At 48.8% G+C, this 26,216-nt stretch overlaps 2 protein-coding genes across 6 annotated transcripts in view; one reads left to right on the top strand and one right to left on the bottom strand.

Moving 5' to 3' along the window:
* Window positions 1–1,120: 1,120 nt before the first annotated feature.
* CINP (cyclin dependent kinase 2 interacting protein) lies at window positions 1,121–24,134 on the bottom strand. 2 transcript variants are annotated; one of them, XM_025918912.2, is made up of 5 exons: window positions 24,005–24,134; window positions 12,952–13,120; window positions 10,198–10,327; window positions 3,040–3,169; window positions 1,121–1,605 (listed from the first exon to the last, which is right to left on the bottom strand). In XM_025918912.2, the coding sequence occupies exons 1-5, from the start codon at window positions 24,009–24,011 to the stop codon at window positions 1,403–1,405; spliced, it is 639 nt and encodes a 212-aa protein (XP_025774697.1). In that variant the 5' UTR covers window positions 24,012–24,134; the 3' UTR covers window positions 1,121–1,402. The 2 variants fall into 2 exon arrangements, with proteins under 2 accessions (XP_025774697.1, XP_025774698.1); XM_025918913.2 differs by lacking the exon at window positions 24,005–24,134 and adding an exon at window positions 21,149–21,185.
* Window positions 24,127–26,216, top strand: part of TECPR2 (tectonin beta-propeller repeat containing 2) — a 107,419-nt gene continuing 105,329 nt past the window's right edge. For 3 of the 4 annotated variants that reach the window (XM_025918881.2, XM_086708763.1, XM_086708765.1), the window contains exon 1: window positions 24,127–24,267. The gene's annotated coding sequence lies outside the window, so the exon portion shown is untranslated. The remainder of the gene's footprint in view (window positions 24,268–26,216) is intronic. The other variant, XM_086708762.1, reaches the window with a different exon arrangement.

The raw sequence follows: 26,216 nt of genomic DNA, 5'->3' as shown, positions 1-26,216 counted from the left end.
GATGACATGGACTTTGCCGGCAGCTTTCATTTTCCCTAGAACTGCCTTGGGTTTTTTCATTTGCTTGGTGGCTTTTTTTTTTTTTTTTTTTGCTATTTCTTATTTTTTACTTATTTATTTTTATAAGTTTATTTATTTTGAGAGAGAGAGAGGGAGACACAGAATCTGAAGGAGGCTCCAGGCTCCGAGCTGTCAGCACAGAGCCCGACGAGGGGGAGCCCGATGCAGGGCTCGAACCCACGAAACACGAGATCATGACCTGAAGCCAAGTCAGAGGCTTAGCCGACCGAGCCCCCCGGGGCACCCCAGGAACGTTGCCTTTCAGTGCTCTTGATGTGTCAGTTTGCACAGCCAGGTAGCCCCACTTTCTCCCAAACTAAGTCCCTGTCCCCAGTATTTTCTCTGTCCCTGGGAAGCACTTGTTTCTGGGGCGTGGGGGCATCAGTCAGATGAGGATACACCCCAGATCATGTGTCACATCCACGCCGTAGTGTGAAGCTTCTTCCATTTGTTTCTGGGAAGCAGATGGTAGGATGGAGCCCCCCGTATTTGGTTGCACATGTTGTAATGTTGTCAGACTCTAGAACTTGTGCCCAAGGAACCGAGTGGCCTGTCACATCCTCAGTATGCAAATACAGGCAATGTGTTTTATTTTTCAGGCAACTTTTTTTGTAGGTAGTTTTGCTGATGCCGTCTTTATTCAGCTAATTCTATGGTATTCTAAAAATGGCTTTTTAAATGTTTATTTTTGAGAGAGAGAGAGAGAGAGAGAGAGAGAGAGAGACAGAGACAGAGTGTGAGTAGGGGAGGGTCAGGGCCAGAAGGAGACGCAGAACTAGAAGCGGGCTCCAGGCTCTGAGCATAGAGCCCGATGTGGGGCTCGAACTCGCAGACCGCTAGATCATGACCTGAGCCGAAGTCAGACGTTTAACCGACTGAGCCACCCAGGCGCCCCACCTCTATGGTATTCTAAACATTGGTTGTAATTACAAAACGAATGCAGCGTCATAAAAATTTAAGTAATACAGAGAGGTACCGAGTAAGAATACTAAACCAGGGGTTTTCTATCTAAATGGTATATGAAATACACCTAAGTTACAAAAACAAGATCACTCAATCGTCTTGTTGAGGAACTCATTTATTTCCTGTAGAATCCTCTCGGGTGCCAGATTCACAGTAGGCACGCGTTGAGCGTGTCTGGAGAGTGTCTGGAGAGGCCACCGGGACCTGCAGAGATGGTCCAACCTGGAGACCCTAGGGTCGCCGGGCGGCCACAGCACCGCACAGGGCACGCTCCCGGGGTGCAGCACGGGGCCTCCCGTGAAAGACCGTCCGCCGTGGCGGCCACAGAAGCGGCCAGGGGCCCGGAGCCTGGAGGCTCGGGCCAGGCCGTGTTGGCAGGTCACAGTGCTCGGTGCCCGGTTTCGAGCAGCATGCTTTCCAGAAGCAGCCTGCTGTCGGTCTCCACGTAGGGCTGGTGCAGCCACATTGACAAGTAGCTCAGGGTGAGGTCGCGGTCCGCGGCGTGCGCAAGCTCTTCGGTGATGGTGCGTTTCAGGAGAAGCTCCTTCCGGTACATGTCGGACAGCTTGCGGGAAACCTCGTCTGAAACGAACGTCTGTCTCCTTTAGAAGCAGAAACGCACGGCCGTGCTCCTGCCCGGGGTGGGGGAGGCACTGCTCTGGAAACCTCCTCCTCAAACGCCAGCCTCGGCAGGAGCCCCGAGATAAAGAAGGAACCTGTGGGTATTTATCACTCTGGCTCGTGCAGACTAGCAGGATCAGATAGCACGAGAAGGTTCATGAAATTAACAAGTATAGCCTTTTCTGCTCAACTCTTCACTTCCTGCGAGGATTATGAACAGGAGGTTCACCTCAAACTGGTAATATTCCAGTAACACATCACAGGTCAATGGTTTTACCCTTTTCTTCCTCATTTGAAAGTGAGGTCTCAGATCGGCATCACATGGCTAGGCCCTTGTTTTGAACTAACAAAGCTAAAGGTAATCGTGATCTCATGGAACTTATTTAAGTAATGGATTCCATGCTCCCACTACTTTTCTTCCATGGGGCTGGCTGAACTGACCTCAATTTATCTTTTATTGTAATTTAAGTTTATTCATTTTTGAGAGAGAGAGAGAGAGAGAGAGAGAGACAGAGAGAGGGAGCACGCACAAGCATAGGAGGGGCAGTGAGGAAGGGAGGGAGGGAGGGAGAGAGAATCCTAAGCAGGCTCCATGCTGCCAGCAGAGTCTGACATGGGGCTCAATGTGTCAAAGCATGAGATCATGACCTGAACTGAAATCAATAGTTGGACGTTCAATTAACTGAGCTACCCAGGTGCCCCTCAACTTATGTTTTAACTTAAAACAAAACCCAAAAAGCTCTTTCCTTCTTCAAAAGGAAGAAAATTCTGCCTCTGCAGAGGAGGTGGAATTGATTCTACCCATTTTGTTGTTGTTGTTGTTGAGGTTATTTTTTTTATCAAGTAATCTCTATGCCCAACACGGAACTTGATCTCACGACTCCAAGATCAAAGTGTCTCATGCTCTGACTGAGCCAGCTGAGTGCCTCGACCCATTGGCTTTAAGGGGCTAATAAGGGTAACTGGCTTCATGTGTCTCTAATTATGTTTAACATTCTTTGCTGATTATTAGAGCCAAGAAGCCCATTTTAAGATGCCCCCAACCTCCTTCCCTTCCAATGGATACTCTCAAATTGAATTTCAAAGCCTGTCAGCTTCTTCAAGTACCAGATGGAAATAACACAGATACTCTCAGGGTGCCTGGGTGGCTCAGCTGGTCGGGCGTCTGACTTCGGCCGAGGTCATGATCTCGCCAGTCCCGAGTTCTAGCCTCACGTCGGGTTTTGTGCTGACAGCTCGGAGCCTGGATCCTGCTTCGGATTCTGTGTCTCCCCCTCTCTGCCCGTTCCCCCGCTCACACTCTGTCTCTCTCAAAAATGAATGTTAAAAAAGTAAATAACACAGATACTCTCCTAATTTCTACTCCTGAGAATCAACTCAGAAAGAACTACTTACAAAACTGGGCTGTGGGCCACGTGTGAAACAGGGGTGGGTGCTGCCTCTCGTGTCCATAATGGTAGTTTTCTAGTTCACAAATTCCCTTGGTGGTTGAAGACAGCTTTTCCATTTTCGTCTGTATTTTGGCCTGAAAAGATATTAATTGGGAATATGAGAACATTATTTGAAATCTACTCTAGTCTCCGATTCCATAACTATAAGATTTCCAAGCTAAGAAGCGTAAGTCTGGTGAGACCCAAAGTCCAATAACTCAACACTGGAAACTCCACGTGCAGCAAATTTCCAGGGAGAGATATGGAGGCAGACAGTTGCTACGATTTCATTCAGTTGGACGACTTCAAAATAAACCCTGGGTTTCTGGTGCCGGAAAGAGACAGCTTGCTGTGTCCCACTTCACCGAGATTTCCGAAGGCACGAATGTTTTTGCACCAAAGACCTGGAGGAATCTCAAGTCAGGCTCTGCCTTTAAGGGCTGAGAGGACAAAAGGCAGTAAATGAGTTTATTTCTGACTTTTATTTATTTATTTTATTTAATTAATCAATTAATTTTTTAGGGGTCATTTTGAAATTTATTTTTTTAAGGTCACTTTTGTGATTTTTTTTAAATTTTATTTTTTATTTTTAAAAATTTACATCCCAATTAGTTAGCATCTAGTGCAACAATGATTTCAGGAGTAGATTCCTTAGTGCCCCTGACCCATTTAGCCCATCCCCCTCCCACAACCCCTCCCACAACCCCTCCTGTAACCCTCAGTTTGTTCTCCATATTTATGAGTCTCTGATGTTTTGTCCCCCTCCCTGTTTTTATATTATTTTTGCTTCCCTTCCCTTATGTTGATCAGTTTTGTCTCTTAAAGTCCTCATATGAGTGAAGTCATACGATTTTTGTCTTTCTCTGACTCTTCACTTAGCATAATACCCTCCAGTTCCATCCACATAGTTGCAAATGGCAAGATTTCATTCTTTTTGATTGCTGAGTAGTACTCCACTGTGTGTGTGTGTGTGTGTGTGTGTATGTGTGTGTGTGTGTATATATATATGTACACCACATCTTCTTTATCCATTCATCCGTCGATGGACATTTGGGCTCTTTCCATACTTTGGCTATTGTCGATAGGGCTGCTATAAACATGGGGGTGCATGTGTCCCTTCGAAACAGCACACCCGTATCCCGTGGATAAATGCTAGTAGTGCCATTGCTGGGTCGTAGAGCAGTTCTATTTTTAGTTTTTTGAGGAACCTCCATACTGTTTTCCAGAGTGGCTGTACCAGCTTGCATTCCCATATTTCTGACTTTTATTAACTGCCTTTGAGTATACTGAAAGCTTGAGGCTCTTTCCTTGCTTATAAAATCATCATCACAGAGCTGCACGCTTCACACAGGAAGGAAATGGGGAGGACTTGACATTGATGGTGCCTCGGGGTGGGGTGGAGGGGCTCTGCGGGAAGCTCCCTCACCGTGTCATGTGCAGGGCAGTGGCCGAGGACACGGGCCCGTCACCACTGCTCAGCTGAGCCAGCACAGAGCGCTCTGACGAAGTGCCTGCTTTCACGTGGCGGTTAGGAGGACTAAGTTAGTGTGTGTGAAGCACCTAGTTAGGGCTATAGAAGGGTCTGTTAGGTAAGGGGCGAAGTAACTAAGACTTCAGATTTAAGACCACATTTCTAATTCCTACGTACGCTTATCTTTATGTACGCGCGTAAATACGAACAGATACATAAATCATCAAAATCGTAATTCCTTGCACTTGGCCCTTCAGCTAGCTGCCCTCCAGTCACACCCGAAGTGATGTAGCAGTGCACCGAGCTCTGCTACCGTTAGTTTTTAAAGGACTGCATTCCTTTCCCCAATCTTTTGAGGTTCGATATTTCACCTGGCCCAACCCCAAGAGGTAGGACTCAGCACTTCTGCATTACAGAAGGGACAATTCTCAGGGTTGCTGAACTAGAGAAGGTCAAAGCCAGCACCTCAAGCCACGCCTCCCCCCCCCCCCCCCACGTCTCCTGACATGCCATCCCGTGGTCTCTGTGTCCTTCAGCAGCTCCCTGTTGCCACCCAATTCAAAGAAAAGCTTATACATGATCAGGAGAGCGGGCGAGGACAATCCTGGGGGTCTGATGCTAGGTCGGCGGTGCCCACGCTCAGCTCGGTCACTGACAGAGTCAAGGGAGATGTGCAGCGGGCAGCCCTGAGCCTCCAGGGCATGAGTGGCGGCCCATTCCCCCCAGCTCCACCTCAGTCCACCTCCTCCCACAGACCAAACTCCAGAATGTTCATCCAGCTTAGGGCAAGGGGGGCCTCAAAGTCCCCCACCGAGGTCAGATTCCTTAAAGACACTTAAAAGCCGAGTCCGGGAAAGCATTCTAAAAAGCTGGAGGAGAACAGGAAAAATAACATTATCACCCTTATGACACCAGCTTTTTGCTTTTGGACATAGAATGAGAACTTATTTCCAAACCACTTCAAACTAGAATAAATTCACCGGAGCAGAGAATTTCAGTGCCTGACGCCAGCGCCCTGATCTTGGTTCCTCCAGTAGGAGGCACCAGGGCTCCTTGGAGAAATGGCTGATCCTGGGACTGAGGCAGGAAATACATGAGATGGGCCCAGAACATCCTGGAAGGCTGGAGAGTAAGGAAGTGTTCAAAAAGACCAAAACCGAAAACTCACAACGATGGAAGCATGTCAAAGGGACACAGGAGCCAAGTGAACCCCTGGTGGCCAAAGCAGGAACAACTCAAGGCACAAAGGAAAGCGGTGCTTCCGTGCTACAGCCCCAAGTGGAAAGCAAATGAACACGAGTCCACACTGCCAGAAACAAGTGATCCAGTAATTAGCAGGTGGGGGACAACAGACAACTCTCCAATGCCCACATAATCCATGCACATGGTCCACCCTTGAGGAGGTGAGGCAGAACTTCTCATTCCTCAAGCGTGGGCTGCAGTGACTTCCTTCTAGAGAGGACAGTGTGGAGGGGGGGGGGGGAGGGGAGGGGAGGGAGGACTTAGTTTTACAGAGGAGAAACCTGACCACACCCCAGACAGCTGATCAAGGTCAACACCCATCGTGCTGCGTCATGGTCGCAGTCCATGCCCTTGACAGGATGCGATGAGAATAGAACCTCATCTCTGCGGTTTCTTCCAAAGAACCCACAACCCCGATCAAACCGTGAGAAAGACATCAGACGGATTCTAACTGAAGTCCAGCTGTAACACACCTGACCGGTACTCCTCAAAACTGTCAATGTTATAAAAAACAAGGGAAGGGGAGCCCGGCTGGCTCAATCCGTTGAGCATCTCACTCTTGATCTCAGCTCAGGTCACGATCTTACAATTCGTGAGTTTGGGCCCTGCATCGGGTTCTGGGCTGACGGTGCAGAGCCTGCTTGGGATTCTCTCTCTCTCCCTCTCTCTCTCTGCCCCTCCCTGGCTTGTGCTCTCTCTCTCTCTCAAAATAAATAAACTTAAAAAAACAATAAAAAACAGGGAAGTCTGTGAGACTGTCACAGCCAAGAGGAGTCTAAAGAGACATGATGACTCCATTTACTGTGGCGTCCGGGAAGGGCTCCCAGGATGGAAAGAGAACGTTAGGGAAAAAACAAAAGAAATGCGAATAGACTACAGCCTTCGTTGACTAACAACGTTCAATCCTGGCTCATGAATTACGACGTAGGTAGCATACAAATGAAATTTGTGAAACGCAGGACAGTAATGTATGAAACAGGGTGCAGGCAGGGGATCGTTTATGGGAACTCTCCCTACTATCTGTTCAAGCTTTCTGTAAATCTGAAACTGTCCTGAAAGATAAAGTGTTAATAAAAAACATATAGAATCAATTCACTGTCTCAGGACCCTGTGGCTTGGGGAGACCATAGAGACCAGGGCCTACCTCTTCCCGAGGCCGCTCGCCCAGCTGTGGCATTCATGACCCTGCACTACGAGGCCGGTCTTCCTGTTCCGGTGACTGGCTTGGGCCAGGATGACCCTCCCCGTCACTCACACTTGCCTTCTATGGAAATAATCCTTCCTTTTTTAGGAAAAAGAAGGTAAGCCCCAGGCTCAAAGACTTTGATGGGGAAGCCATATTCAGCTAATGTCTTTTTAACATGATTTTGATTGTATTATAAGCAAATGTTAAGTAACTAAAGAGCATGGGGTTGATACAAACTGTGTGGTAGACATGAGAATGGAGGACACATGCGTACGCGGATCTAGTTCCACCCCGGGGTTAATTCCTCCATGGCCCTCGTAATCATATAGCCTTTGAGGGGCTCATTTCCAGTGACGGGACACAGCACCCCCAGCTCTGGACAGGACCCGCCATATTGTTCTCTGGTGGGAGCCAAAGCTTCTGCCAATCCCAGCGGGGTCTCCCCGGTCCCCTTAGAGGCCTCAGGAAACCAGCGTACGGCTTCCTTCCCTTGGGGTGGCTTCTGGCTTTCGTGGCAGCTGTTTAGTCTACGGGTTCCTCCTTTTGTGGGTGAAAACGCCAATTCCTCCAATTCCTCCTGTCTGACGAGGCCCGCGCCGCTCAGATCCCCATCAGGACGCTCTGAACGCGCATCCATGGTCTCTCGGTCCACGTGGACGGGTGGGCCCGTCGTTTTCCTGGCTGTCACAGACACAGCCCAGCCTTCATCTGAAGATCTTGGGAACTTGGCTGACCACGCGCATGCGCTCACCTATAACCCAGCAGCTACTTTCACGCGGACCCGGGCCGCAGGTCCCGGGGACCAAGGGCAAGGCTCTCCACGTCTCATCTGCTGCTGCTCCGTCCATCGAGCCTGCTGGCTGGGTTTTCTGGACCTTACCTCTCCCTGCTAATGTCTTCCCAGTCTCTCCTCAGTGCAGGTGAGTGGGGCTGAAGAAGGGGTCCCGGGGCACCAGCCTGCCCCTTAAGAATGCAGAGAACCAAGCGTGCCTGGGTGGCTCAGTCGGTTGAGCAGCCGACTTCGGCTCAGGTCATGATCTCGCAGTTGGTGGGTTCGAGCCCCGTGTCGGGCTCTGTGCTGACGGCTCAGAGCCTGGAGCCTGCTTCGGATTCTGTCTCTCCCTCTCTCCCTGCCCCTCCCCCGCTCACGCTCTGTCTCTCTCAAAAATAAAAATTAACATAAAAAAAAAAGAAGAATGGGGAGAACCAAGGACGGATAAACAAAACCAATCACACCCTCCCCTTCCCAAACTTTTTCCTAATGTGCTTCTGGATACAGTTCTAAATGAGAATGTGCGCTAACAAGACCCAAGTGGCATTTAAAAACAAAATCCTTGGGGCGCCTGGGTGGCTCAGTCGGTTGAGCGTCCAACTTCAACTCAGGTCACGATCTCGCGGTCCATGAGTTCAAGCCCCGCATCAGGCTCTGGGCTGATGGCTCGGAGCCTGGAGCCTGCTTCCGATTCTGTGTCTCCCTCTCTCTCTGACCCTCCTCCGTTCATGCTCTGTCTCTCTCTGTCTCAAAAATAAATAAACGTTAAAAAAAATTTTTTTAAAAACAAAATCCTTTCAGATTGTTTTACATTTTATAAAAGTCACATTAGTAAGTGTTGGAAGTGTTTCTCGTTCTAATATAGCTTTGAGATCCTGTGACATCTTCATACCAGGAGGGAACGAGGGACGAGGAGGCTATGGAGCGAGGTGGGGGTGCATCGAAACGACAGACCACGAGGCCATCGGGGCTGAAGTGCACCTAACCAAGCATTACCAAACAGCGTCTAGCTCTTTGGCTGTTGAAATGATTTCAACACCAGAACTCAGCCACCCGGTTCCTTCTCTTTCAGGGACAATATGTGCGCCTGCTTTTTTGTTCCAGCAAAAATATTTGCCATGATCAAATGGGTTAATTTGGGAAAAAACAAACAAAATAAGTGGGCGGTTTTGCATAACTTACTACTTTTAGGGTTCGATGGCTCATTCTGCCTGTGTTAATTCCCCACTGGCCCCGGAGCCGTGTCGAGACCTCGTCTGCCAGAGACACAGCGCGGATACGATGAAGAAAGCAGATCTCACAGAGCCCGCAGCCCTTATCCTCCCGCCTTCCTGTGAGCGGGGGTCAACGCCAAGTCGCTGACGCCTGTCTGGTTATCTGCTTCTCACCACAGCACCACCCCCGGGCGAAGAGAAGGCAAACAGGACAGTTACAAAAACCGAATCCTTTAGGAGACTGTTTGCTATGTAGCCCCATAAGCATCCTAAATATCCCGAAGACAGTACTGATTTCAATCACAAAGAAAAGACCACCTTGCCAAAGTGTCCTCAACTTACCATTATTTTCTCATTTCACTGCTTCTGAAACCGTAACGCATCTTGCAATTGATTTGATATTTGAGAGGATAGTGTTTCTTTCCTGAGAAATTCTTCTAAACTGATAGCTTTATAATAGTTGGAACCCTAAATCTGAACAAGCGGTATCTCAAGGAAAGACAATTATACCCCACATATTCCTGTTTAACAGGCAAGGAATCACGTTACGTATCAGAAACACCTCCATCAAATAAGGTTCATACATAACGATTTTCTATGTTCATAGGTAAGTTCTAGTTACTCCAGTTCCAGTATGGAGATGGGAGCTGTGTACATTTGGGGGCAGGTATGGTGGGCACGGGAACTCAGTCATTAATTCATTAAACAGACATTAAAGAGCATTTCTCATGTGTTAAACTAGGGCTCACGGGCCAAATCCAGCCCACACCCTACTTTCGTACGGTCCAAGAGCTAAGAATGGGTTTTATGGTTTCAAACGGTTGAAATAAAATGTAAAAAGAATATTCTATGATACATGAAAAGGATATATTAAGGTTTCAGTGTCCATAAATAAAGTTTTATTGGAACACGGCCATGCTGACAGACTGCAACTACCTCCATTCTGACCTCAGTGTGTGCTTTCTGAACAATTACGTTCTTCTTTCCGGTTTATCTCCTAACTCAGGCAAAAGAGCCAGAGGACATCACACAGGGCTGAAAGAATGAAGGTCTAGGACAGCACCTTGGGGAGCGTCGAGATTTAGGGGGCAGGAAGAAGAAGACACCAATGGAGAAGGCGGAGGAGGAAAAAGCAAGCGTCTAGAGGAGAGCATCTCCCACAGCGTCCACACCTTCCGAGATACACCCCTGGGATTCGGGGACTGTGAGCACAGGTGCTCAGGGGTTCTGGATCTCACCAAAGCGTTGAAGGTGGTCTGCAGCTCCTCACACAGCATCTCTAGCTCCTTGCTATATTCCGGAAGCGTCCTTCCCGCCTTTTCCCCGCAAGCCGGGCTGCTGCTCTGTAGCTCTGTCTTGTCCTCACTCCTGGACAAGATGGAAAAGAGGGGGAACACGGTACTCTCTGAAAGGCACCTCATCTCATTACGGCAAACCCAAAAAGTGCTATATCCACGCAACTGTGTCAGGCATTTGGTACAGGTGTTATTTCGTGTCATTGTGACGTATGTTTACTTATCACTGTTGTCCACGAGGAACACGTCCACCAGTTTTGCACTGGAGTAAGTCGGCTGAATGCAGCCCCGTGGTACGCTTGGCCCAGGGGAGTCCGTGCTTGATGTACACGGACAAAAGAGACATGACCGTTTTCCCAGAGTTCGCTGTCTGGAAATCGTTTGGTAAACTGAATGCTGTGGCCTATGGGGCATGAAATTAGCTCGTGGGGTCACCACACTTCCAGGAAAAAACTAAACACGAAACTAGAAGAGACAATATCAGAGAGCGCCTTATGCAGGAAGGTGAACCGCTGGTTCTTGCTGAGTGGGCCTCGGCAGGAAGAGGGGGGAAGGCAGAGGAGGGCCAGGGCACATGACGTGCGCCGGGGACTGGCGAGAGCCGGGGGGACAGGCCGGGCCCAGAGACTCTCAGCTCTGGTCCGTGGATGATGACAGAGGAACAGAGAATCCTAACTCTGAGAAATAAAAAATATACATGTAGGAGAGAATAATGAACCTAATCTCCCAGTCGGAAGTGGTAACTGCCAGCTTTTTTTCTTTTTCACGACTCCTGTCTTTTTTAAAGGAATTGCTAAGGGGACGCCTGGGTGGCTCCGTCAGTTAAGTGTCCAACTTTTGATTTTGGCTCAGGTCATGATCTCATAGTTTGCGGGTTCGAGCCCCATGGCGGGCTCCATGCTGACAGCGTGGAGCCTGCTTGGGATTCTCTCCCTCTCTCTCTCTCTCTGCCCCACCCCAACTCTTTCTCAAAATAATAAACTTACGAAAAAGAAAAGAAAAAAACTGCTAAGGAAAAATACACTCCTGTGTCTCCTCTACTCCCCATCCTCCAGCTGACTTCTGACACATGGTCACCAAAGGTGGGGAGTGGGGTGCTCCACACCAGCGGGGCTCCCCACAATTTAACTCCATTTAGACACTATCTACCTGGAGACAGCCTCCGACCCCCACAGGTCAACGCTCGGCCCCACAAGACTGTCCCTGCTCGACTTCAGACACCAACTACAAGTCCATGTTGTTTGTTACTTGTGCTTCTGACCAATGGGTTATAAGTAAGAGGTTCCCATGACCCGCCCCCTTGGATCTTTAGGATTTGCTGGAGCGGCTCACAGAACTCAGGAAAACGGTTTACTTACTAGGTTGCTGGGTTATTACAAAGGATATTGAAGGATATGAAGGAACAGCCCGATGAAGAGGTTTATGGGGTGAGGTCCAGAAGGGTCCTGAGCACAAGGCTTCAGTCCCCGTGGAGCCTGGGTACCACCCTTCTGGCACACGGAAGTGTTACTATTCACCAAACCAGAAGCTCTCCAAACCTCTGTCTTTTTGGGGTTTTAAGGAAGCTTCGTTACGTGGGCACGATTGATTAAATCATCGGCCATTGGCAACTGACTTAACCTCCAGTCCCTCTCCCCTCCCTGAGTGGAGCTGAAAACTCATGCCCTCTAATCCCCTGGTTGGTTCCCAGGGGGCTTTCCGGAAGTCACCTCCCTAACATTAACTCAGGGGGTTTGGGAAGAACGCGTTAAGAATAACAGGACATTCCTTTCACCTGGATCATTCTGGAGGACAAAAGCTCTCACCCGTTAGGGAATCAGCAGGGTTTTAGGAGCCACGTGCCAGGAACAGGGACGAAGACCGAACAGATATGTCTTACTATAACTCACAACATCACAGAAACAAAGTGCATTGTTATGAAGTCAAAGTTCTACTGATCTCCCACCCAACGCTCATTCATCTTAGAAGGTGTGAGCTTCATGACTGGGCCTGTGTCCTTCCAATCCATTTTTATACTTTTATATACGGACATAACCATGAATAATATGTAGCATAATTTTGTACTTAAAATGGACATATACAGTTTATACGTGCATATGTCATTTTGCTCCTTGCTCTTTTTCTTAAAATAATTTATTTATGCATGTTGATAAAGACTACATTTGCAACCCTAAGAGACTCCTGGGGGGCCGCCTGGGTGGCTCAGTCGGTTGAGCATCGACCTCACTTCACATCATGATCTCATGGTTCATGGGTTTGAGCCCCTCGTCAGCCTCTGTGCTGACAGCTCGGAGCCTGGAGCCTGCTTCGGATTCTGTGTCTCCCTCTCTCTCTGCCCCTTTCCAGTTCATGCTCTGTCTCTCAAAAATAAACAAACATAAAAAAAAAAAAAAAGAAAAAAAAAGACTCCTAGGGTGGGAGGCACCTCAGTGGCTCAGTTGACTAAGCATCCAACTCTTGATTTTGGCTCAGGTGACGATCTCATAGTTTGTCGGAACGAGTCCCATGTCAGGCTCTGTGCTGACAGTGCAGAGCCTGCTTGGGATTCTCTCTCTCTCTCTCTCTCTCTCTTCCCCTGCTCCTCCCCCAACTTGTGCGTGCATATGCTGTCTCTCAAAATAAAATAGACATTAAAAAAAAAAAAAAAGAGTCCCAGGGTGAAGCACTTAGAGCATGAGGAGCTCGGGATGCACTTACCATAAACTGATTTTCAGGTTGGCAATATTATTTGCAGTAGCGAAACCTGTGTCATTGAGGTTTTCCCATTTCAGGATCAAGTTATGCCAATCAGCTGCATTGTCCTTAATTTTTCTTGCGCTGACAGATAAGACAGGTTTTCTGGGCGTTATACTTCCAAGAGCATTTCCTGATGGGGAGTAAAAGGAACATAATTATCATGAAATTTGCGAAAAGAAATAAAATGAACCTCATTTAAAACGGGGTCGGGAGGCCCTGAAAGGTGAGCTGTCGTGCGTACATGACTAGCTGCAGGCCAGCCAGCAGGAAGAAGGAAGGTAAGAATTATTATGACGGGGGAGGGTATTTTCCGCATAGGAACCTCATTATCTGCTTTCGAGAGAAAGATCCCTCCCCATTCCAGCAACAGTGCCCCAACCACCACTTGCAGCCAATAAGAACCTCAAACACGTGTTTTTCTCCAAGGAACTTGTGTTCCACACTCCCCCACTTCCCCCTAAAACCCAATTAAAGCTGACCTTTCCGGGGTGCCTGGGGGGCTCATGCGGGTAAGCATCCGACTTCGGCTCAGGTCATGATCTCATGGCCTGAGGGTTTGAGTCCTGCGTGGGGTCTGTGCTGACAGCTCGGAGACTGGAGCCTGCTTCAGATTCTGTGTCTCCCTCTCTCTCTGCCCGTCCCCTCCTCATGCTCTGTCTCTCTCTCTCTCTCTCTCAAAAATAAACATCAAAAAAAAAAAATTAAGGGGCACCTGGGTGGCTCAGTTGGTTAAGCATGAGACTTCCACTCAGGTCACGATCTCACAGCTCGTGGGTTTGAGCCCTGCGTCCGGCTCTGGGCTGACAGCTTGGAGCCTGGATCCTGCTTCGAATTCTGTGTTTCCCTCTCTTTCTGCCCCTCCCCAACTCATGCTCCGTCTCTCTCAAAAATAAACTTTAAAAAAATTTTTTTTAATGATTCAAAAAAATTAAAAAAAAAAAAAGCAACCTGATCTCTTCCTACTTGCCCACTATTCACCATAGCTTGCTTGTCCTGAATTGCAATTCCTTTCCTTTCTTTCTTTCTTTTCTTTCTTTTTTTTTTTTTTTTTACAAAAAGTGATTCTTTGCTCTGTTTAAAGTTAATATTGCTTTGTGGTTACACTGGGCGCCAAAGGAGATGACCCCAGGGGACGATCACCCTCAGGCTGCAGGGAGGCATCTGCAGGGCGCCATTGTGCTAACCCCTTCAGAGTCTCTCAGATTTTGAGTCCCTCCCTTTGGTGGAGCATTCCACTTAATTCGGGATCTGTTTAAAGTACTCGCTCATTTTCCAAACCTCAGATTTTGAGTAATGGGATCTTGATTCTCTACGTTCTCTCAGAAGGGTCCTCCCTGTGGGACCCCAGCTGATCTTATGTTTAAAGCTCTTCCCTCTTCGTGTGCTTATTCATTAATTTAATTTAATTTAATTTATTTTTTTTTTAGTGTTTATGTTAATTTTTGAGAGAGAGAGCATGAGCAGGGGAGGGGCAAAGAGAGAGGGAGACACAGAATCCAAAGCAGGTTCCGGGCTCTGAGCTGTCAGCATAGAGCCCAACGTGGGGCTAGAACTCACGAACTGCGAGATCAGGACCTGAGCTAAAGTCGGATGCTTAACTGACTGAGACACCCAGGCACCCCTTATTTATTCTCAAATATATTAACAGTGTTATATTAGTTGGAGGTGTACAAGATAATGACTGAACAATTCCACACATCACTCGGTGCTCATCACGCTGGGTACTATTTTTTTTTAAGTAGGCTTCACGCCCAGCATGAGGCCCAATGCGGGGCTTGAGCTCATAACCCTGAGATCAAGACCTGAGCTGAGATCAAGAGTCAGGCACTTAACCAGATGAGCCACCCAGGCGCCCCATGAGAAGTTAAAACTTCATTGGCCATGATGGCGACCTCTTGATCTCCCCAACTTTTCTCAGAACCTAATTAGAAAGCTCTCAGTCTAAGATTAAGCAGCCTACGAGGGATGCCTATTTTAATGAGTACCTGAAGGCTTATAAACATATTCAGGACTCTCAAGTCGCCTCTTTATAAAATACCAATCCCAAATTAACCAAGTGGAACAAACAATTGAAAGAAGGCAAAAGTCTTCTGAGGCCTCTTAGTCTCAGAGCACATGATGGCCATCTTACGTACGCAAAGCCAACAGCCACCTTCCTCTTTCCCTCCAACGTGGCCCCCCCTCCTTTATACCCTCCACTTCCTCATTCAATCCTCTGTCTGAACCTCCTCCCTTTCTCTCTGGACCTCTCCCCATTTCTTCCTCTCCCAAACTTACCAAAATCTGCCCATGAAAGTCAGACCCTCTGAGGATCCAAATGCTAAACTCCCAATTTCTCATGTTCCCTGGACAAAAGCTGAATTACGACCCATAGTCAAAGACTTTCTTGGGCGCCTGGTGGCTCAGTTGGTTGAGCATCCAACTCTTGATTTCAGCTCAGGTCATAATCCCAGGGTCGTGGGATCGAGCCCCACATTGGGCCCACTGCTGAGCGTGGAGCCTGCTTAAGATTCTCTCTCTCTCCCTCTCTCTCTCCCCCTCTGCTGCTCTCCCCTGCTCGTGTTCCCTCTCTCTCTTCTCTAAGAAAAAATAAAAAAGACTTTCTCAAAGTGAGATTTGGGAATCTCAGATTTGCCAACAATCCTCACAGATCCTCATAGATTTGCTGAGTTATTTAATACGGTTATTCAAAGTTATCAACCCAGTTTCTCAGATTCGTATCAACTATTTCACACACTTGCTGAGGGCCAGTCCGAGCCCTGGATGAACACTGCTGATTGGGATAATCCTGATGAATGAGGATTACCTCCAATCTGACTTCAGTCTTTTACTTCCTAAATGATTAAATTCTTTCCAGCTTATCTCTTAACTCAGGCAAAAGAGCCAGCTGACAAAGTACCCGGCGATGGGAACCAGAACTTGCCCCTCAAGCAATGAGGATTGCCCCAAGCCAGCAAGACCCCTCATGACTGACCCCACGACAATGACTGACCTGACCTTCGCTGCCCACCTGCTCACACCCACCGACCCCTGCCCCACACTTTCCTTATATAAACCTGCAAGTATTTTCAGCACTTGGGAGACAGTCTTTGAGACATTAGACTGCTGTCTTCCTGGCATTGGCTTTGCCGAGAAATACACTCCTGTCTTGTGTCCTCACCACTCCTTTCTGGGGTCTTTGGATTTTGTCAGCAGGGAGTGGTCGAATCCCGCAGGGAGCGGTCAAGCCCTGGAGGCAGGTGTTCGTGCACCTCTGTGCCCCAGCTACACAGAGAGAGTCTAGAAGCACAGATGGGGTACTATCCCTGGCCTTGCTATATGATTGAGCTCCTGCGGTTGCTAAATGACTTTCCGAGTTAATTCCTAGGACTTTCCCCCAAACTGCTGAATACGGTAAGATTCAGGCTTATATCCAAAAGCCCAACGAACCTGTCTATGGAGGATTATAATAGCTGGCTCCAAATCGTTTTTAAAGAAAATTCTGGTCTTCCTTTAAACATTGAATCCACTTGGGCAGTTTTTAACTCTGTGTTCATTAATGGGCCGAGCTGGGATCTTCCCTTTCTAGTTAAGAGGGCCAGGACGGAATGGGAAGCTTGTCCACTGCAGACCCAGTTAAAGTAGCCAGCCAGCTCGCCTGCACCCTGGGTGATTCAACGAAAAGGAAGAACCGTGTGGTCCATAATTTTCAACTCCAACAAATGGAGGCCCCTAAGCAAAACCAAAAGCGTCCCGATCTTTACCGATATTGTAAAAAGCCAGGCCATTGGAAAAAGACCGCTCCAGCCGCCTTCCACCCTCTGACCAGCCTTTCCAGATCCTTTGGAACGAAGGTCTCTCTGCCCTTACGGACTCGAGAGCTACACTCCGTGCTCAACCCCGCTACTGGCAAGCAGCCCCCGCCTCGGAGTGCTAACACCCTTCAAGTGGGAGGGGAGGGTCTCTAGTAAACCTCGAAAGGGTCCCATCTCTGAACCTGGTCTCTCTTGCCCAGGCCCTCTAAGAGATGCCCACCTTTTCTCCTTAGTTCCTCGGCCTCTGTACACTCACCAGGCCCAAATTTCATAGAGAAGTACGCTGGGATTTCTTTCTCCCGGAAGGGGGAAGTAATTCTAGAATCCGACAGCGGCAACCAAAATAGCCAACCTGGTGAATCCCGTGACCCTTCAACATCTTTTATTTGCTCAGTCGCCGACCGCACTGGAGCCGATTCCGAGGACACCAATCGTATGATCCTCCTGGACCAACTACCGCCCTCCGTATGGGCAAAATCCTCCACTGCTCCCGGCAGGATCCACAGCATGCCTCCCATTAAGATCCCAACAGACCCCTCAGAGCCTCTCCCCGGAATTAACGGATGCGCCGTAAACAAAGACACTCTGAGGGCACTTAGATGTTAACGGAACATCGCGAGGCTCGGGGTCTCATTATCCCCTGTAGTAGGGCCGGCGACACCCCTGTTTTACCTGTAAGAAGACCCAGTGGCTGAGGAGGGAGGTCTGTCCAAGAACCCCAAGCCATAAATAACACTGACCTCCCTCACCACCCTCTTGTCCTAATCCCCACACTCTTATCAGCTTCTATCCCTACCGAAAGCAAATTTTTCACGGTGACCAGTTTATAGAGCACCTTCTTCAGCATGTCTGTGGATAAGGCCAGCCAATCTCTCTGCTTTGCCTGGGTGGGACAGCAGGACACCAGGACAGTCACGACCCAGGGTTCTTCACGAACCCCGAGAGATGACTTAGATGACACGAGGTTTTCTGGAGGCACCGTCTTGTGACAATATCTACGGGACGTGCTTCCTCCGCCTTTTCCCAAGCCTCCCCACAGGAGGACAGCATCCACCTGTTGAAACTTTTAGCCTTAAAAGAACATGCAGTCTTAAAGGGAAAATTGCAGTTAGTTCAAACCCAGGTTCAATATTTAGGGCACCTGAAGTTGAAACAAGGTCCACATTTGGATTTAGGTAGCCTTCACTGCATTCTGAGCTTCCCCAAACCTAAAACTAAGCGTGTTAATGGGGTTTTCTCAGGTTGGCTGGCTATTATTAGAACTGGATCCCTGACCCCATTATTTGGGAAGGTCAGGATGACTTGGCTTTTTAAAATGTTATTTATTTTTGAGAGAGAGAGAGAGAGAGAAAGAATGCAAGTGGGGAAGGGTCAGAGAGAGACGGAGACACAGAATCCGAAGCAGGCTCCAGGCTCTGAGCTGGCAGCACAGAGCCCAACGTGGGGCTCAAACTCACGAACTGCGAGATCATGACCTGAGCTGAAGTCTGACGCTTAGCTGACTGAGCCACCCACGCACCCCAGGATGACTTAGCTTTTAATACCTTAAAAGAAACCCCAATAAACATCCTGCTCTTGGACATCCCAATTATCCACTTCCCTTTTTTCCATTTATATATGAAAAGGAAGGGAATTCCCTTGGGGTACTCACCCCCAACACGGGGACCACCATCGACTCCACAGGGCATTCCGGCCAACAGGCCATGTGGCACCAGGCTCTGCCCCTTGCCACAGAGCCATTCCTATCACCACCCTTCTGGCTCAGGCCAGTGAGGAGACAGTCCCGGGACCCCTGTTGCCATCCCTGTGCAAACTAGAGTTTGGGCCGAACAGCAATCCAGTCCTGCCAGAGACTCTTAAAATTCCCATTACTGACTGCTGTGCGTGCAGCCATTGCTGCACTGATAAAATGACCTCTGTAAATGAATACTATGGGCAAGGTAATAAAGCCATAAAGCACCTGCTCTGCTTGTCCCACCTGCACCAAATTGCAATGCTGGACAACCTGTCCACACCGCCCCTGGGCATTTTAATTGCCCAATGGACCATCCAAGGTTTGGCAAGTGGATTTTATTCAGCTTCCCCTCCCACCCCCCGCCTCAAGGATACAAATGTTTTAGCCACGAGTTGTATGTTTTCTTACTGGACTGAGGTTTTTCCTTGTAGGCAGCATACTGCCTCTTCTGCAGTTAAAATTCTTTTTTTAAAAAAAATTTATTCATTTAGAGAGAGAGCACAGGCGGGAAAGGAGCAGAGAGAGACGGAGACACAGAATCCGAACCAGGCTCCAGGCTCCAAGATGTCAGCACGGAGCCCGAACCCATGAGCCATGGGATCATGACCTGAGCCGAAGTCAGATGCTTAACTGACTGAGCCACCCAGGCACCCCAGCTGCTAAAATTCTATAAGAAAAGATCATCCTTACCTGGAGACCCACCCTTGAACTTCATAGTGACTAAGGATCTCGTTTCACTGGTCGGGTGATGCGCCCAGTCTGTGCTATTCGGCTGGTTTTACAACACTTTCACTATGCTTACCACTCTCAATCCACAGGGCTAGTTGAACTGGCATCATAAACATGTAATTGGCAAAATCTGTACAGGCCCTCTAACCACGTTGGCCAAAGGCACTGCCAATAGTCATTTCATTTTATTTTTATTTTTTAAAATTTATTTATTTATTTTTGAAAGAGAGAGTGTGTGTGTTCAAGAGTAGGGTAGGGGCAGAGGAAGAGAGAGAGAGAATCTTAAGCAGGCTCTAAGCTCAGCACAGAGCCCGACTTGGGGCTGGATCCCACAACCCTGGGATCATGACCTGAGCTGAAATCAAGAATTGGATGTTTAGGGGTGCCTGAGTGGCTCAGTTGGTTGGGTACCCTGACTTTGGCTCAGGTCATGATCTCACAGTTGGTGGGTTTGGGCCTCACATCAGGCTCTATACTGACAGCTCAGAGCCTGAAGCCTGTTTCAGATTTCTGTGTCTCCCTCTCTCTGCCCCTCCTCCATTTGCACTCTTTCTGTCTCAAAAATAAATATTAAAAAATAAATTAAAGGGGCACCTGGGTGGCTCAGTCGGTTAGGCATCCGACTTGGGCTTAGGTCATGATCTCACGGTTTGTGTTTGAGCCCCGCATCGGGCTCTGTGCTGACAGCTCAGAGCCTGGAACCTGCTTCAGATTCTGTGTCTTCCCCTCTCTCTGCCCCTCGCATGCTCATGCTCTCTCTTTGTCTCTCAATGATAAATAAACATTAAAAAAATTTTTTTAAATAAATTAAAAAAATAAAAGACAATTTAAAAAAAAGGAGTTGGAGGTTTAACTGACGGAAACATCCAGGCATTTAAGAAAACCTGATTCTCGATAAGTGATGCTACTGAACAAAGATCTTGATCAAAAGGGGGAAGTGTGAAAATAAAGGAAACCTCATTTAGTGATAAGATTCTTTTTTTGAAAGTAAGGTCTACACCCAATGTGGGGGGTTTGAACCCATGACCCCTAGATCAAGAGACATATGCTCTACTGACTGAGCTACCCAGATGCCCTAGGAAACCTCATTTAAAATGGGGTCAGGAAGCCCTGGAGAGGGGGCACCACTTGCTGCAGCCTGCACAACCAGCAGGAACAAGGAAGATAAGAATGATCTCAACAAGGGAGGGCATATTTCACATAGGAAATTTGTCTCCTGCTTTTAAGAAAAGGAAGGAAGATCCCTCCCTGCCCCAGCAATAATGCACTAACCACTGCCTGTAGCCAAGAGCGAAACCACAGTGCAGAAACGACCACAACTGCCAACTCTTGTTGTCCTATAAACTTTGGTTTACAACAACTCTCCTCAATTTCCTCCTAAAACCTAATGAAAGCTGACCTTCCCTTTGTCTCTTTGAACTTGCCTATAGTTCACCATAGCTGGCCTGTCCCAAACTGTAATTCCTTTGCTATGGCTGACTAAATTCTTTTTTTTTTAACTTAAATAAAATTGCTCTTTGCTTTGTTTAAAGGGAACACATTTATGGTCTTAGTTGAAGGGCAAATTTATATCTATATTTTCTTCCATCAGAAATAGTTAGATGAGGGGCGCCTGGGTGGCTCAATTGGTTAAGTAGCCGACTTTGACTCAGTTTGTGGGTTTGGGCATCAGGCTCTGTGTTGACAGCTCAGAGCCTGAAGCCTGCTTCGGGATTCTGTATCTCCCTCTCTCTCTGCTCTCCCCCTCCACTCCTGCTCTGTCTCTCTCTCTCAAAAGTAAATAAACATTAAAAAAAAAAAAGAAAAAAAGAAAGAAATAGCCAGATGGAGAGATGAATAGGGCAAGGTATGTGGAAAGTTTCCATGCTCTCCAAGCACAGTACTCACCATGTTCACCAACCTGGAGTTGCCCCCAATCCCATCCTTTTGGGCTGTTATGGAGGCTTCATTACATAGGCATGGCTGATTAAATCATTGGGTGTTGACCCTGTTCCCTACGGGGTGGGCAGGGGAGAGAGAGGGGCCTGAAAGTTCCAACCTTTTAATCACAAGACCAGTTCACAGGGGTGGGCTGGGGCAAGCAGCCCCCAACCAAAGGTCACCTAGGAGCTTTCCAAAAGTCATGGCATTAACATGACAAAAGACATCACTCTCACACTTTCGGTGATGCCAAGGGTTTTAGCTCTGTGCCAAGAACAGGACAAAGACCAAATATTTACTTATTATAAACCACAATAGCACAGCCTGTTACGCAAGTCCTGTCTACCACTTCTCCAGCTTCTTCCTGCTTGCTCTCTATGCCTCAGTGCTAGCTCTGTACAAGTTCTGACGTTGACCTAGAATATTTTTCCTGTCTGTGTGTGTCCCCATACCCTTGGCTTAGTATCCCAAAGGCTCTGCTTATTTAATTTTCTTTCTTTCTTTCTTTCTTTCTTTCTTTCTTTCTTTCTTTCTTCTTCTTTTTTTTTGAGAGAGAGGGAGAGAGAGAATCTTAAGCAGGCTCCATGCCCAGTGTGGAGCCCAATGTGGGGTTTGATCTCACGAACTGTGAGATCATGACCTGCACTGGGATCAAGAGTTGGACACTGAACCGACTGAGCCACCCAGACGCCCCAATCCTCTGCTTATTTAAATATCATACTGGTTTTTCTTTTATTCTTTACTTATATGACTAACCAACATTAGTGAGTACCAACAATATGCCAAACATGGGGGATGAAGTGACTGAATGAGACCTACCAGGACTATTTTCATGGAACTTACTTTCCAAGCAGGAAGTGGGTAATAGACAACTAGATGACCATGATCAATTTAGACCATGGTGAGTGTCATATGGAAAAGAAAATGGGGAATTGGTGGTGTTTGGGTGGCTCAGTCAGTTAAGCAACTGCCTCTTGATCTTGGCTCCTGATCTCACAGTTTGTGAGTCTGAGCCCCACATCGGCCACACTGATGGCACGGATCCTGCTTGGGATCCTGTCTCTCCTTCTCTCTGCCCCTTCCCTGCTTATTCTCTCTCACTCTCTCAAAATAAATAAATAAATAAACTTAAAAAAAAAAAAAAGGAAAAGAAAATGGGGTCTTGTGTTAGGGTGAGCCCTTGAAGAGGTGTCATTTAGGCTGGGATCTGAATGATGAGAGGTCAATAGCAAGGGTCCTATGTGAGAATGAGCCTGGTGAGTCTGAAAAATTGAGAAAGAGCAGTGTGGCTATGATGAGAAATGGAAGCAGAAAAATGTTCACCTTTAGCCCAGAAGGCTAACCAACAAGGATAGTTCATCAAGGATCCAATATGTGCTGGCTGCTACCTTCTTAAAGCATCTCATGACTGCCTGTAAATCTCACCGACAGTATCAAGCTGAGTAAGAAACGCCAGAGAAATCTTGTGAAAGCAGTTTTATGAGTAGAAATTCAAAGAAGCACTTAGGACAAAACACTCCCTCCATGTCTCCTCCCCCTTGACCAACTACCAGCTTCATACAGCAAAAAGCGCAGCCCTTTCCGCCCCGGGGTCCTGACCCCATGTTACTTACATAAACTTACAATCGCACCGTACAACATCTCAAGATTCTTTCTTGACTATTGTACTTGATCACCCCACATCACCTAGAATGGAATGGCGTGGGGGGGCTGGTAGGTAAGGGGGCAGTCAAGCAACTGCAACCTTCCAGACCAAGATAGAGTTTAGATGTATTCCAAGGCAGTGGAAAGTAAACAATAAACTTGGAGTAGGAAAGTGACATGATCTGATTTAGGTTTCCAGAAAGTCCCTCCTTCCACAAAGAAATCTTCCTGGATCCCCCAGGTTGGGTTGCCTCCCGGAGTCATTGCACTAGATGTCTGAAAACAACCTATTCTTCGTTATCACCGGCACTCACTAGTGTGGTATATTTGCTTGTGTGATATCTATGTTCCCTGCTAGACTGTAGGCACACTGGATAGTGACTGCGACTTGTTCCCTCTCAGAACCCTGGCACATAGTAGGTGCTGAATAGCCTGTGTTAAATGGGGAAATAGTTTTTACCACCTGTACTATAATCTGCTAAGGGTTACTCTTCTCCAGTAGGGACTCTTTGAGGGTGAGGACATCTGATTCATTCTCTGCTCCACACCAGCACAGATTTAGGAACCTAAGCCAAAGTTCTAACTTCAAGAAACTCAGGCTAGTAGGTAAAGAGACCAGTAATCAGAGTCACAGCACAGAGCAGAGTGAGATAAAGCACAGTGGCTGCCTCACTTATCCGTCCAGGGCCTCAGCTCCCAATCTGTTCACATTACTACATGGGATCGCTGTAAGGCTCAAATGAGCTGACCCCCATAAAGCACTAAGGACACGACTTGGCACATGGTGAGCACTCGCTGAATGACAGCTTTTATTATGAGCAAAAAAGCTCTGTGACCGGTAATCCTGAGGGGAATTCAGGGGAAGGGTTTGGGAGCAGCTGGGCATGCAAGGCTTGACACCCAATGTGCTCCGCTAATTCTAGTTTGTAATGAGAATCACAATTTGGTATCTGGATCAGCCGACACTCCTTTGCACACATCAAGTAGTTCCACGCGTGACAAAACTGAGGCTCAGCAAAACTGACGGGCTCCCGGGCCGACCGCGGAGCCTGCGCGGGGCCAGCGGGCTGGGCTGGGCCAAGGCAGGGACCCCCATTCAGGCCGGGAAGCTCCCAGCCTCCGGCCCAGGCCGCGGGCCAAGCCGTGACTCTCACACCCTCCCTGCCCCGGGTAGCTGGCCCGTCGCACGCACCTGCCATGCGTCCGCAGATATCCCGGGAAGGAGCCCGAAGCCCCGCCCACGCCCGCCGGAAGCGCGCCGACGTCTCTTCCGCCGCGCTCAGCTAGCTGGCCTGCTGCCACTTGTGGCTCCGCCGCTCAGCTTCCGGCTGTCGCTCGGCAGTGTCGGCCCGGTTGCCCAGGGAACGGGCTCCCGGCAGCCCCCGCGGCCCGGAGTCCGTCCCCGCCTCCTCCGGCCGAGCCGGACCGACGAGTCCGGAGGGGCCGTCGCGGGAGGTGAGTCCGGCGACGCCGCCGTGGGCCCCACTGCCCCCGCCTCCCGGCCCGCGCCCCTTCCTCGGCCTCCCCGCCGCCGCTCACACCTCCCCCAGGCCTCCCTTCGCTCGCCTCGGCGCCTCAGGGTCGCATTGCCCATCTCGCCCCCGTTCCCGGCCCCCGCGTCGCCCCGGCGGGTGGCCGAGCTCGAATGCCACAACACGAGAGGCGCCAGGCTGGTCTGGCAGAAGCCAGCGGTCCCCGGAGGGGAGCGGTGGTTGCCCACACGTCCTCGGCCCCGCTGGCCGGCCGGCCCCATCCCCGGGCCCTCGCTCCTCCCACTCCGCGCCTTCCCTCCCTCTGCCGCACCCTCGTCCCTCGTCCCTCTGCCTGCCGGCCCGCGGCTCCCAGCGCCGCTCTCTGGTGATTGACGTTGCGTTCTGTCCCCCGACCCTGTCAGTCCGGTGCCTTCCTCCGCGCGCCAGCACTGCCGGCACAGACCTTGGCACACACCTACTAGGTGCTCAGTAGGTGTTCCTTAAATGGGTAAATGAAGGACTCCTCCCTCAGTCCTGTTTGAGGGTCTGGGAGGCAGAATAGGTCCTGCGACGTAAAGAATGGGGTACCGTGGAGTGAGACCCGGGTTCGGGTCACAGCACTGCCCCTTCCTAGCTGTGTGCTCGGGGCAAGTGCTCATCACTTGCTGCAGTTTCATCATCTGTAAAACGGAGATGATGATAGTTTCTACCTCTGTCTTGGTGGGAGGATCCAGCGGGTCCGTGCGGGTAAAGCGCTAAGCACCGAGCCTGGCTGGCACCTGATACATTTCAGTAAAGGGTAGCCCCTGCTGAGTTACCCACATGCTGTCCTCCCGTTTCTCTTCCCTGCCCTTTCTTCTTCCTCACTTTCCCGCTGAGATTCAGGAATTTTATCCCGTTCCTTCTATTCCATCTGTTGGCAGAATGTGGGTTCCCAGCCTGGGTGCACATTTGCCTTACCTGCTGGAGGGATGAGTTGCACTTGGGGTTGGCTCCCTTCCTGTAAACCCACTGGGAGCAGAATCTGGGAGGAAAGCCCCTGTATTCTGTGTCGTCACCAGTGTCTCCCGGTCTCCTAAGCTGCAAGGCTGTTTGTACTTTCTTACACCCAGCAGAATGCACCTCGATAAGCCTCTGACCTTGTGGGTTTTTTTTTTTTGGATAACCCAACTTACATCCCCTGTTGGTTCATTCAGCAGGTATTATTTGAGTCCCTTGGATGCCTGCCACATACCAGGCTCTAGGGATGCTGTGGTTCTAGTCCCTCCCTCAGGGAGCTTTCTAGTTGGAGAACCAGCAGGTACGGGTATAGGGACTGCTTTACCCGAGACCATGGTGGGGAAGTTGGGATAAGGATAGTCCTCCTGGAGGAGTGACTGGCCAGTAGCTTTTGTTGGGTTTAAGTTATTTTGTAGCCACATCGTCATTTTCAACAGAAGATTGTCTTCTTCTGGATCTGCTTTCCATTTTAGAAAGGTAACACTTCAGGTTTGAGGAAGGTTATTTTATATTAGCTTCCGTGTAGTTTGGACAGAACGGCTACTGGAACTTCGTGGGGAAAAAAGGAAGGTAGCAGGAGTCAGGAGGAGCAGTCGATTGAACTTGGAAAAGTGAAGGGCCGATCAGGTAACAGTTATAAGGAAAACGAGCTTTGGTGTCAATCCTGGAGAGATTTCTAGATACAGTGAAGCACAAGGAGCTTGGTAGAATCAGGAGGGAAGAGTTCCCAGCTCTGCTGAGGTAGACGTGAGCTGTTGTTCGAAGTGTGTAGTCAGGTTCACTAAGACCTGGACTTCAGAGACCAACGAGTTTTTGCATGATGGTGGGTGTAGCTGAGGTAGAATGGTCTTATGTTTTGGAATATCATGCTTAGGGGATCCTGGCTTCGGGCTCTGAGAGCTCAGTTTACAAATAGGTGTCGAGTGCTGCTTG

The sequence above is a fragment of the Puma concolor genome, chromosome B3 (assembly GCF_028749965.1).
Source record: "Puma concolor isolate L17-30 chromosome B3, mPumCon1.1.hap2, whole genome shotgun sequence".
NCBI classification, from domain to species: domain Eukaryota; kingdom Metazoa; phylum Chordata; class Mammalia; order Carnivora; family Felidae; genus Puma; species Puma concolor.
This window is presented reverse-complemented; position numbering and strand designations above follow the sequence as displayed.

Bases quoted from the DNA above. Each gene is read 5' to 3' on its own strand.
- CINP (XM_025918913.2), bottom strand. From the start codon at position 21,170: ATGGGATTGGGGGCAACTCCAG. The intron at 13,121-21,148 runs GTTGGTGAACAT...ACTCCCCATCAG, and splicing joins GGGATTGGGGGCAACTCCAG to GAAATGCTCTTGGAAGTATA. The intron at 1,606-3,039 runs GTAAGTAGTTCT...CGTTCGTTTCAG, and splicing joins GTGGCCCACAGCCCAGTTTT to ACGAGGTTTCCCGCAAGCTG.